At 47.8% G+C, this 13,668-nt stretch overlaps 1 protein-coding gene across 1 annotated transcript in view; it reads left to right on the top strand.

Annotated features, from left to right (window-relative positions):
* TENM4 (teneurin transmembrane protein 4) overlaps positions 1-13,668 on the top strand; it is a 441,581-nt gene that overhangs the window by 313,677 nt on the left and 114,236 nt on the right. The window contains exons 12-13 of the mRNA XM_052662001.1: positions 1,913-2,098; positions 10,413-10,439. Of these exons, the coding sequence (XP_052517961.1) occupies positions 1,913-2,098; positions 10,413-10,439 (213 nt within the window). The remainder of the gene's footprint in view (positions 1-1,912; positions 2,099-10,412; positions 10,440-13,668) is intronic.

Below are 13,668 nucleotides of genomic sequence, written 5' to 3' on the forward strand. Positions count from 1 at the left end.
CCCTCTCTAGCTAGTTTGCTGGCCAAGATGTCAGGTGTAGGAACACCTCAGATACGGACACTCTTACTGTTGTTTTCTTTTTTTAACTCTTGAGTATTTTTCAGTTCAGTTCAGTCACTCAGTCATGTCCAATTCTCTGCAACCCCATGGACTGCAGCACAGCAGGCTTCCCTGTCCATCACCAACTCCCAGAGCTTGCTCAGACTCATGTCCATCGAGTCAGTGGTGCCATCCAACCATCTCATCCTCTGTTGTCCCCTTCTCCTCCTGCCTTCAATCTTTCCCAGTACCAGGGTCTTTTCCAATGCATCAACTCTTCACATCAGGTGGCCAAAGTATTGGAGTTTCAGCCTCGGCATCCGTCCTTCCAGTGAATATTCAGGACTGATTTGCTTTAGGATGGACTGGTTTGATCTCCTTGCAGTCCAAGGGCTTCTCAAGAGTCTTCCCCAACACCACAGTTCAAAAGTATCAATTCTTCGGCACTCAACTTTCCTTATGCTCCACCTCTCACATGCATACATGACTACTGGAAGAACCATAGCTTTGACTAGACAGACCCTTTGTCAGTAATGTCTGCTTTTTAATATGCTGTCTAGGTTGATCATAGCTTTTCTTCCAAGGAGCAGGCACCTTTTCATTTCATGGCCTCAGTCACCATCTGCAGTGATTTTGGAGCCCAAGAAGTTAAAGTCTCTCACTGTTTCCATTGTTTCCCCATCTATTTGCCGTGAAGTGATGGGTCCAGATGCCATAATCTTCTTTTTTGAATGTTGAATTTTAAGCCAGCTTTTTCACTCTCACTTGAACATTTTAGCCACTGCCTCGTAGATTAAGATGAAAGTTCTGAGCCTCTGAGATCTAATTTTATTTTCCTTCCTTTTTCAAAAGTACTTAAACTGTTAGTAACTTTGAAATCAGAAGTACAGCTTGGAAGGGGTAATGGGCAAATGCAACTTGATGCGGGTGCCAGTCAGTCTAATTGGAAAGCAATTAAAGGTGTTGGGATTTTCTTTTGAAGAACATTGGGCCACAAGGCACAGAATCTAATTAGGGTCTCCATCACATCCCTGGCCAAGAGCATCAAGGGCCCCAGTTGTTCAACCGGTTTCCTAAAAAGCAGTTGTTTTCAGAGCCTCCACAGCCTCTGCCTGTGCAACCGTGAAGATGTCACTGGCCCCAAACCCCGAGGGGCTTGTGAATCAGGTCGTGTGTGTGTGTGTTGTGCCATCTCACAATCAGGCCTTTGTGAAGGGCTGGGCAACTCCACTCTGGCTGTGAAGTTGCCCTCACCCCCAAGCCAGTATTGCTTTGAATGGGAAAGGCCATTTCAATGGTGCTTGGAGTTGGGGTGAAGCCATGAGCAAATGGACAAGGCATAAACCCAGCAAAAGCCCAGAACAGCCACCCAGAGTTACCCCCGTGGGGTGCTGGAGGGCCAACCTCCCTTTCATCCCATCTCAATTAGAGTCAAGGCTGGAGTGAAACGCAAGCCCAGGACCCTTCACGCACCCCAGCCAAACCCACAAGCACTTGACTTGGCGATGAGGGACTCATCCTCGCTTTGTTTTCACACATAACTGGTTTCTAATTAAATCTGACTTTCCATCACATCTGTTCCGAAGGCTGGTCCCTTTTGGAGTGGCAAGCACACAAGTGGGGACAGGCTGGCCACAGGGAGAAGCAAAGAGAGCAGAGGCAATCCATCCTGTTTTGATGAGGAGAGGGGCTGGGGACAGGCCTCCACCGGGAGAACTATTCTCTCAGGGGGTCCTTGTCCACAGGGATTAGCCCCGAGCCTCTGGAACCCTGACAGCTCACAGAGACCGGCAGAGGGGAGCCAAGTGTGACCCTTGTTCCCCAGAAAAGCTTGCTCAGTGCCTGTTTTGTCTCCCCCCACCCCGCCCCACAGAGATCTGCGCTGCTGACTGCGGGGGCCACGGCGTCTGCGCGGGGGGCACGTGCCGCTGCGAGGACGGCTGGATGGGGGCGGCCTGCGACCAGCGCGCCTGCCACCCGCGCTGCGCGGAGCACGGAACCTGCCGCGACGGCAAGTGCGAGTGCAGCCCGGGCTGGAACGGCGAGCACTGCACCATCGGTATGTGGGCCGGGCCCGGGCCTCCCTGGAGGGCTGCACGCTGCCTGCATCTGCCGGGCACTCTGGGGAGCGCCCATCGCATGCGGGAGCTGGGCCAAGAGTCCTTTCATCCGACGACATTATGGTCAGCTTGTCCTAGACAGCAGTTGGATTTGAATTCACAGTCGGGATTCGGAACCTTTTCTCTCCCAACCTGCATTTCCTGGGTCTCGACCAGCTGGGGCTCGCTCTGCCCAGGCCAAATGGATGACAGCTTTGTGTTAAGGAGCTGGGGTTGAAGAATGAGGCAGATGACTCTACCGCTGAGCAACTGTGAGCAAGGTCTAAGTGTCTCTCGGAGCCTCAGTTTGCTCACCTATGAAATGGGGGCAAGCATGCCGGTAAAGAGCTTAGCACAGGCTGGCACATTGTACTGCTCATTACATGTAGCCCATTAAATCAAATTTATGGTCTGGTTGGGAGATCTTGGTTCTAGCACTGACCCCTCCCACCACGGCCTCCTAGGCCTGTACTCCCAGAGAGGCCTGGAGTCCTGGAGGAAGCTTCCCATAGGCCCCAGGCCACATCTGCAGCCCATTAGGCCTGGGGTCCTCCCCCTCACTCCTGTCCCCGGCTTCCGTCCTGTCTGCCTTTGTCTCCTTTCCCCTCTCCGGAGGGCTCCTCAGCACTAGCCCCTGCTGAAGCAGCACTGTTGGCAGCTTTCAAAACAAGCTGATCACTCCATTCCCTTCTTTCTGCCTTTCCTGCTGGTTTTGTTGATTTTAAACACAGCCAGACATTTGCTTGGTTTATTATCCTGGAATGAACACTCACCAAAACGTCTTTATTGAATCAACTGGTTTGTGTATCTATGTTTTAACTTCTTCCCTTCCATGTTTTTGTTTTTTTTTTTTAAAGAAAGGATCTGTGATCAGATGGTGAGCACATGGCTTTAGGAGGCAGGACGCTGGCTGCCTCTCCAGCTCTGAAAGTCCCCTCCTGAGTCTTACAGAAACTGGGAGGCAAGCCCCAAAGATTTTGAGGGATGAAGGAATTTTGAACAGATGGAGCTCCCTCTTATTTCATGTTTTTTTTTTAACAGCTTCATTCTTTCTGTTTTATATCCTGAAATTAGTTTTTATTGATCATGTCCACCCCCACCCCGTCGCTCTGTTTATAAATGGCTCTGGAATGCCTTATACTTATTAACATCAATAATAATGGCTTCTGATATTTGAGTTGTTTACAGTGTAGCCAGCTCTGTGCTAAGGGCTTTGACTGCATCATTTCATACACCCAGCCATCACCCCATGAAGGCACGTGTATTATCCCCTTCTTTGCAGGGACCCGAGGCCTACAGTCACTTAACCATTAAGTAGAAAGGGAACTTGAGGCTTGGTTTTCTGAGCCACAGTGAAAGCCCGGGTTTTCTGCAGAGGCCTCCAGCTCTTGTCCTTCCCAGAGGCTGGGCCCTCCTATTCCAGAGGCGCTCAGAGTCCCACAGTTAGTTTGCCAGCCAATGCTCTTGCCAGCACGCAAAGCTGCTCCCATCCGGTGCCAGCAGCCCGGCCTGCTTTTCCATAGCAGAACGTGCTGCGGTACCGCCCTGTGCGCCTCTGGGTGGCTTCTTTCTGTCAGAGTCATCCTATCTCATGACAGCCCTGGACACCTCCTGAAAGAGAAGTGGCCCGAGTCACTCAGGAGGCCCGCCTGCTTCTTTAAACTCGGCTCCGCCTTCACCTTCCCTTTTCTGCATGACTAAGGACAGGCTGACCTCTTAGCCTCCCAGACCAGAAGGGAACCCGTGCTTATTAAAACCAAAATCAGAGCCCAGGGAGAGTGCCTCTGTTTTCTCTCACTTGCTTACAGAGTCCTCAGCTCACCCCACCAAGTTGCACAAGGTTTATGGATGTCAGACTTTTATAAGATTAAAGTATCTCGTCTGAGTCAAATGACGAGGGATTTAGGGAAAGTCTCCCCTCATCCGGTCACGGATGATTCATGGCAGGGCTTGGGGGTGGGCGGTGCTCCATCTAGCGTCTCGTGGATGATCATCGGCCCGACTTGAAGAGCATCCCTTTGTTTGGATGCCAAGAAGTCAAAGCAGGCCCTCCCACCTCCCCTGCACACCCGGCTGTCACTCTGTAAGAGCAAATTCCACCTTGGGATTGCAAATGCTGTTTCCCCTCCAGATAAGAAATACATCAAGGTAAAAGTGCACACGATTCAAGAGGAAGGTTGACAGTCATAAATACCAGAAAATGTCACAGGACATTGAAGAAGCAATGGGCTAGTCATAGTGGCTCAGATGAAAGGACGTTGGCCGGGAATTCTATTACCTGTCATTGTGTGGTGAGCGTTTCCTTTGTCCCTGTCTCGTCTCCCCGCATGGCAGCTTGCCCTCTGTGCGTCTCGCCTGTGGCCAGCTGCATTCCTGCCAGAAACTCAACACCGTAGTGCCAAAGGAACCCTCCAGTAACCTTGTCGGTAGAAGGGAAGGGGGTGCAAGATACAAAGGAGGGAAACAATGGTGGTGCCTTCTTTTTTCTTTTCAGAACAGAAAGGAGAAGGAGAAGCCTCTCTTTAATCTTTAATGGCGGCAAGAAGCACTTTGTTCTATTTCCAGGGAACTACACTCCCTGTGAGGATCATTTAGGAAAAGCAAAAACTACTGGTGTGAAAAGTTAGAAATTCAAAATGTTAAATTTTCTCTTGTAATCAGGCTTCCTTATTATATGAGGGTTGATTATAGTGCAGCTAGTTCCTATGTTGCAGTGTGGTTTTGTCTTATAGCAGAGAAAAGGCCAGGGTCCACAATGCTGATTCAGACACCTCCATGCAGTGGGCGCCGAAGAGAGCAGCGCTGTCTATTTGCACACTCCCGCCTTCCGTATAAACAGGAAAGGATGGCTTGATTACCTAATCACCAGGGTAGAAGACTTTAGACAAGTCTGAACTCCCTGTGACAAGTCCCCAGCATAAGAACCTTCTTAACCCAGTGACATTTCCCAGAGTAGATTGCATAGCAGGAATTAGGAATCTCCTTTTGGAGATCTGGGTCCACCTTTTCTTTGATGGAAACTACTTGATTTTTTTTTTTTTTTATTAAATAGATTAGTTTCAGAATGAAAGGAAATTTGGCAGTGGCTTCCTCTTTAATGACTATATTTTTGTCAGAAAACAAGAATATTTTCCATCTTAATTCTTTATGTTAGGAAATATCCATCTCTTTGCATCTTCAAGAAAGGTCTTGGTGAAGAATCACCATGGCAGACCGCATGGTCTCTGGGGACTTCAGTTTCTCTGTCTACAAAACACAGATGTCAGGATGCAAGGGGCTGCGGGAGGCCTGCAGGGACACTGGCATTCCAGCCCCTCCTCCACTGCCCACAGACCGCACATCCATCATCACCTGCTCCTAAAAATAAAAAGGGGTATTTTCCTTTTCACTCTCACTTACTTGTTTCTAATACACCCTAGTGTAAATGGAACCCAGTTTCCCTAGTCCAGAAGTTAAGGTAGGATGCAACATGGATTCATTTCTCAAGTCAAGACAGAGTCATCAAAAACATATTTTTGGACATCTTTTCCAAGAATTTTATGGATCTTTTAAGGCTGGGGCTTGACCTCCTATTTCATCAGAGAAAGCTGAAAATCATAGCTAAATTTAAGAAGGTGTTTAATTTTTCCTGTTTCTTTGAAAACATCAACATTTTAAATCACTTCTATGATGGTTACTTTATTCACTTCCCCTGAATATAAAGTCCCAAAACACATATGGGAAATGCTAGCTTCTGATTACATTTGTAAAATTCCAACCTTGACCCCAAAGCTGTGATTGTTCAAAATGCCAGATATACAGAATTATTTACTAGGCTTCAGGAGAGCTGTCCAGTCCTATAAATCCTGATTCTTAAACAAATCCTCCTCTGGGAGTAAAGATCAAAATAATACTGTGATGATGCAATTACTGGAGTGAACAAAGCCAGACTTCACAATGCAGAGGGATTATAAAGGAAGGCCACACAATCTTCTGGAGTCCTTTGTCCACTTTTGAATACTCGCTCTTGAGTTTCTTTTGTGTTATCAGACAGTCCTCAAGCAAGAGGACTCACAAGCACTCATAAGATATCTGCATCTGTGAAATAATCCTACGCTTACAGTTCAGTCGCTCAGTCACGTCCGACTCTGCGACCCCGTAAACTACAGCACGCCAGGCTTCCCTGTCCATCACCAACTCCCGGAGCTTGCTCAAACTCGTGTCCATCAAGTTGGTGATGCCATACAACCATCTCAGCCTCTGTCGTCCCCTTCTCCTCCTGCCTTCTGCCTCCTCAAAGGCATGCTCTCACATCAGGACCCAGGAGTTGCAAGACAAATGCTGACAAGGAGAAAGAGAACATGGGCAGGGATCTGCCCCCACATTGTCAGAAGAGAAGCTTGATTAGTTGATGCTCCTGGGAGCTCTCAGCCCACACGTGATAGGAGTGGCAAACTGGAGACCAATTAGTGAGCTCTGTGAGTCCCTCCCAGGGCGGGTACCATGGGCTACATATTCCTCACTGATCCTTTATCCAAAGAGAGAAGAGCATTAACGTATCCAAGAACTCAACAAGAGTATCTCTTGGATGATCTGTCATCCATCTGAAAGAAATTCAGATGACTATAACCACCCCAGTTGTCATCACCTACCATAGTGATCCTTGTTTCATCTGACCTAACACGTACCCACCGGAGAAGGCAATGGCAACCCACTCCAGTACTCTTGCCTGGAAAATCCCATGGATAGCGGAGCCTGGTAGGCTGCAGTCCATAGGGTCGCTAGGAGTCAGACATGACTGAGCAACTTCACTTTCACTTTTCACTTTCATGCATTGGAGAAGGAAATGGCAACCCACTCCAGTGCTCTTGCCTGGAGAATCCCAAGGACGGGGGAGTCTGGTGGGCTGCCGTCTCTAGGGTCACACAGTCAGACACAACTGAAGCGACTTAGCAGCAGCAGCAGCAGCAGCAACACATACCCACAATACAACTGTTAGAGTCAGCTGAGGCTCCTGGAGGATAAGAGTAAAAAGGCTTCTTGCCGTGTTCTTCACAGCCTTTGATAAGGGGCCCCTGAAGCTTATTGGGATTATCTCAAGAGAAATGTTTAGAAACTTCCATTGGTACAAGCAAGCAAAGGAGAGAAGCTTTCATGTCGCAGGTCATAGAAATACTAAAGAGAACTAAGGCCTCACAGACTTCCCTCCAGTCAAAGGCCCAGAACTTGTTTTATAAATAACTGTGTGCTTCCACGGTTTCCAGTTCCTTGCATAGTGACAGGAATATAGCAGAAGCTTGAGAATCGTGTGCAGTGTTGAAAAGACAATCATTGTCCGAGAGGAAAATGATTCTACTCCCATCGTCTTCATCCTAAAATCTGGAAGAAAAAGATGAAGGAATTTGGGGACGCCCTGAATCCACCATGCATAATGCAAGCCTAGGGACTTGACATCATATTTTCTTACAGTTAGTGCTTTAAAATCACAATGAAATTTTAATGAACTCTTCTCAAGGGCATATGCGCCAAGATTTTCAAACAGTGAAAGAAACAACAGTGTGGGCTTCTGCACATGCCTTTTATAAGTAAATGACATTGGACTTCAAAGACCCAATTACCACTTTCATTTTCAGTAGAGACAAGAAAGCTCTTTTCTGCACCCAGAGAACCCTTGGACTTGGTGTTGCTTGGACTTGGTGTTGACTGGCTGTTATCAGCGTTTGCATTCACAGTGTGGCTTGAGGTCTCTATGTAGGGAAGGAATCTCAGGATTTGTGGAGCCCACTTTTGTCTCCTGAAACCCACAATGTTGATTGCAACCTGAGTCTGCCTCTGTCACTTACACTGGCTGCCATTCCTGCCTGTATCTAATAAATTAGTAAGCATTTGTTCAAGGTACTAAAAACATGCTTAATAGAGAACTTTATTACTAAATAGTTCTTATAAATGAAATGACATTAGAAGAGAGAGAAAAAGCTCTCTGAGGTCAGCCCCTGAACTTGGGGAGATTAGTCTGCATAGTGGATATAATCTTTACTCATCACCAGAGCCGCAATATTACCATTGAGTTTGGAGACAACATTTTCCATGGTCTGAGAGCTCCCTCCACATGGACGCTGCACAGCTGTCTAGCCATTTGGATCCCAACAGTGGCGTCTCATCCAGCGGAATCATCCTTGCCAGCCCCCTGAGAGAAGTCTAGGCTCACTCCATCTCGTCTGTAGCTGGGTTCAGAGTTATGACCAGAATATATGATTCGGACCCTTCACAGAACTCTGCAGATCAGAAAGCTAAGAACACCAGCTGAGCCAAGAAATCCCGTATGTTATGGCTCTCCGATGGCGTATCCCGGGAGATGGTCTCTAAGCAATGTTGGATCACTTTGCAAACTTAGATGAACAAGCTTGACTAAGATGAAGGCTGCAAAAGCACCAAGCATCAGTAAAGAGTTCACCTTCTCCAGAGGCACTTTCTGGGGTTGTTTTTCCACGCGGGGTGATCCTGTTTTCCACCGTCTGTCCGTTCACAGTTTTGTTTGTTCGGTCCTGCATAGTACACCAGTCCCCTTTGCATTTTTCCCTTACATCCTGTCAGCTCATGGACTCTGCAGGATCTTTGAGAATGAAGGGGGAAGCACACAAACCCGTTTAAACTCCTCTTCTCAATTTTCCACTTGGCTCTGCAGCCTCTCGTAGCGTATTTCATCTTGAAGCACAGACCACAAGGAGGCTTGAACTAAGAACATAGCCTTTCATCCACGAGCCTTTGGAGGCAAATATATATTGATGAACAGCAACAGTATCTGTCCTGTCCAGAGGACTGAAAACATAAAATTTATGCTTTTTTTGTATGAAGAGAGCAAGAATGTTCTCACAGTTTATAGAACCCTAGGGCTTCCAGATAAGGCCTCACCACTGCAGTTGAGCCCTCTCTTATGGACTTCTGGTTCACGTGTGAAATCAAGCTAAGTGTAGGGGCCAGCCCAGCTGAAAACATCAGCCCTTCAGGAGGTAGCCGTCTCCCCAGGTTTCTTGGGAGCACTTGTGAGGGAGCTGTAGAGGGGGAGATGTGAGGGAAGCCCCTCCAAAGGCTGTGACCACAGCCTAATGGGGAAGGTGAGATAGTGTGACTGATGTGTGCTGGGGATGAAGAGGTCTGCCCTGCTCCAGACGCACAGCCAGGCACCCACATATATGCACAGCAGGCTTATTTCAGAGCCACGTTTGACACCAATAGGCTTCCTTGGTGGCTCAGACAGTAAAGAATCTGCCGGCAGTGCAGGAGACTCGGGCTCAGTCCCTGGGTAGGGAAGATCCCCTGGAGAAGGGCACGGAACTCACTTCAGCATTCTTGCCTGGAGAATTCCATGGACGGAGGAGCCTGGTGGGCTACAGTCCATGGGGGTGCAAAGAATCGGACACAGCTGAGCAACTAACATTTAACACACTCACAAATAAGCAAAACCTCAGATTGCCAAATAATGCACTGCTTGAATATAACCCCCCAGTGGTGATGTATGATCATAACAATGGCGTATGCGCTGGAAAACAAAGCATACATCATTCTAAATACCTTTTTGAGTTCATCAGAGTTGAGAAGGGGTCAGAGTTTCTTTTCTTTTACAGCGATCTCCACTGACCTGCACCTCACATTCTGTGTAAGAGGCACAAAGGAGAGACGCATCTCACTTAGAACACCAAGCATTCTGCATTCATGTGGGCGCATGTGTTCATGGAAAATACAAGAATGGCAAGCAGATAGGCCAGCAGTATATTTGACCAAAGACTCAACCCAGTCCCCTAGTGCATATCAGAGATGACTCACATCTTGCCTGTCTCTGAACCCCAACCTTCTGTGGGCACCTCTGTCCAGACAGGATTCCCTCACTCTCGCACAGCAAAGGGAAGGTGGATGGTGCTCTGGGCAGACAAAATGCTAGTTTTCCGTGAAGCTGACGGATCAGGAGCATGGCCACTCTTGCAGCTTCCCATCCTTCTCCTCCTCCTCCCAGTTTCCTTATCCACATGTCCTCTTGTTTATATGATCACATTTCCAAACGCCTGGATCCCAGAGTGGGTTGACGTTCCTTTTGGCCCTTCCTGGAGAATGTGCTTGCTCTCCCTCCTTCTCTCCTGTGTCGTCTTGTCTTTGGTTTTATTTTCCTCTCCCTGGCAGGTCTGTCCCAAATGTGGGCTGCGGCCCCCTTTGTCTCCTCAGCACCTGGCATGGTTGTGTGACAGGCAGTGTTGAACTTTCTGGATCCTACCTTAAATGTGCTGTCTTTTATTTCCCAAGCGCACTATCTGGATAGGGTAGTTAAAGGTATGGTCTTCCTCTATTTCCCTGTTGTCTTTGTGCGTGTGTTTGTGTATGGGCATAACAGAAGAAATGTGCATCTAGAAATACACATGGACCCTCTAAGCATGGCGTCCCGAGGCTGCCACGTCCCGGACTTTGTCACAGCATCCACTGCCCCGCAGGCAGGGTTTTGACAACGAGACAGTTGATATATCTGGAGTGTCCTTCTTCCCTGCTCGCAAGTGCTCAATCTGTTTTTGACATTGCCATCGTGCTGTTATCCTTCCCTTCCCATACACCCTTTCTGCCCCATCTCATGTCACCCTGCCCATCCCTGTGGCCCCTGGTCCATCAGAATTGAGTTGCTGGGTACCAGGGTGCGTGGTCTGAGGCAGGAAGCGACAGAGACCCTGGAGCCACCTAAGAATCTTTTAAGAACTCCATTCCCACTAGATACTGTGCCAGGCTCTGGAGAAATGAGGGGAAAACAGACCTCTGATCTCGGAGTAAATGGTCAGTTTGTTTGGATTTTTTTTTTTTTTTCCTCTCTTCAGAGAAGGCCTGACTTAGTTAAGTTTTATCTTTGCAGAGTGTTCCCCACAGGCAAAGTAACTCTTGCCATTTACATTAAGTTGATGGGACCTAATTTCGCAAAAAGGCCTCACTGCTGTAAGAGGAGAAGGCAATGGCAACCCATTCCAGTACTCTTGCCTGGAAAATTGCATGGATGGAGGAGCCTGGTAGGCTGCAGTCCATGGGGTCACTAAGTGTCAGCACGACTGAGCAGCTTCACTTTCACTTTTCCCTTTCATGCGTTGGAGAAGGGAATGGCAACTCACTCCAGTGTTCTTGCCTGGAGAATCCCAGAGACGGGAGAGCCTGGGTGAGCTGTCGTCTATGGGGTCACACAGAGTCGGACACGACTGAAGCGACTTAGCAGCAGCAGCAGCAGCAGCTCTAAGAAGAAGTCTCTGAATGATCAGATATGTGTGTTCCAGAAAGGCTCCAAGATCCCAGGGAGGAAATACCGTGCCATCTTCATCTTTTTATCCTTAAGCCCTCACACAGCACCGGGCACCAAATATATGCTCAGTGCTTAGGGACACACACGCTGGGGTCCGACTGCCAGAGTCTGAATCTAAACTCCGACACTTAGTGAATGCGATGGCCGACCTCCCTCCCTTCCCTTCAAGAGTCCTTATAAAATGGACATGATCACAGAGCTTGCCTCACAGGGCCGGCACGAGGACTGAGTCAAGTGGAGAGTGTAAAGTGTTCACGCGTGGGCAGGAGTGGGGCTCAGTAAACGCTAGCTGTGCTGCTTCATCGCCGTGCTCTTAGCCTTGCCCTTAACTTGGAGAAGGACTTCACTAGCCAGGCTAATTTTTGAAACTGTAACGAAAAAGACTAAACTGGCTTTTAATAAGAGATAGCAACTGCTGTTTAAAAATCCATGGAAAGGATTTTAGGGCAACCTAAATGACTGAATGCATTTCAACTGAGATATCTCTGCCAAATACAGCAAAGGTGATTGTGGGGCCCGTCCAATGGATGCCTGGTGTTGAGAAGCAAGGTTCCTTGAATTTTACATACTGGCCTTCAACCAAGAATAAAATTATTGCAGCAAGAAAGAGTCACACCTCTGAGCCTCTTTAAAATAGGCATTTCACACATGATCATCATCAGGGGAATCCTCAAGATGGATTAGGTTTAATAATGTCACCATCTATTTGGTGAATGTTTTTCCTACTATGTGAAGTTTTTCCATATCCATGAGTCTTAAGTGAGTCCTGTGAATTTTTTTTAAGGGAACACATAGAATTATACTCATTTGATTGGAAAAGGAAATTAAAGTTGAAGAAGTTGAATGGCCCAGCCTGGGTCATACTTGTAGTATGTAGCAGAACCAGGATTTTGTATTTCCTGGCCTAATCCATATTTCCAATATTCTTTCTTCTGTCATAGTCATGAAGAATGTCCCATTAATTTCCAACGTTCTTCCTCTAAACCACATCTTCCAAGCCGACACCTTCACCAGGAAGTAACCCACATTCTCTCTCAAGCCACCTGTTCTGATCTGCAGTTCAGAAAATATTCACCAAACCTTGAGCTAGATTAGGTCAATGAATCATAAGTCACTTTAAAAGGCAAATGTTTCTTACCAAAAATCTAGTTCTCCACCAAGCCCCCATCGGACTGTCTCTCTGGTATAATAGGTGCTGCTGCTGCTAAGTCGCTTCAGTCGTGTCCGACTCTGTGCGACCCCAGAGATGGCAGCCCACCAGGCTCCCCCGTCCCTGGGATTCTCCAGGCAAGAACACTGGAGTGGGTTGCCATTTCCTTCTCCAATGCAGGAAAGTAAAAAGTGAAAGTGAAGTTGCTCAGTTGTGTCCGACTTTTAGCGACCCCATGGACTGCAGCCTACCAGGCTCCTCCATACATGGGATTTTCCAGGCAAGAGTACTGGAGTGGGGTGCCATTGCCTTCTCCGAATGGGTGCTAGTAATTCCCAAAAAAGAATTCAGAGGTTGGTATATGTAAGCCTGGGACTTTTCAGAGTAGAGTATTTTGCAGTTCAAAGATAAGCCAGCTTTTGTTCTTTCTGTCCACTTGCCTTGGTAGACACTGGAGAGACAACAGCCACCCACCAAGTATATTGACCTCCTCCTAAGTGTGAGGAAACGTGGAGCCACACACCCGAGGCCCCAGCCTCCCAGAAAAATCACTAAAAATATATTGTCACTAAAACACTAAAAATAGTTCCAACGAAACATGGTGAGGATTGTGATAGAGGACATCCCACGGCCACGTAGCAATGAGAGCCCTCCCCAGCTTAGGCAGGACCTCATAGACCAAAACTGTGGGCCATGACATAGCATACGAGAAGCCGCTGAAGGCTTTTAAAAGCAGGATACTGACTAGATGGGGCTTCCCAGGCAGCAAAGAGTCTGCCTGCCAATGCAGGAGATGCAGGTTCTATCCCTGGGTTGGGAAGACGCCCTGGAAAAGGAAATGGCAACCCACTCCAGTGTTCTTGCTGCGAAAATTCCATGGACAGAAGAGCCTGGTGGGCTGCAGTCCATGGGGGTTGCAGAAGAGCCGGACATGAGTGAGTGAACAGCACGCAAATGACTTGATGACATTTACGATTTGGAAGGGTCAATCTGGCCATATTGTGGGAAAAGTGGAGAAGGAACATTTAGGGGCAAAGAGACCAATTAGGAGGCTATTGCTGTCATCTAGGTAGGAGATG

This window comes from Budorcas taxicolor, chromosome 25 (genome assembly GCF_023091745.1).
Source record: "Budorcas taxicolor isolate Tak-1 chromosome 25, Takin1.1, whole genome shotgun sequence".
NCBI classification, from domain to species: Eukaryota; Metazoa; Chordata; class Mammalia; order Artiodactyla; family Bovidae; genus Budorcas; species Budorcas taxicolor.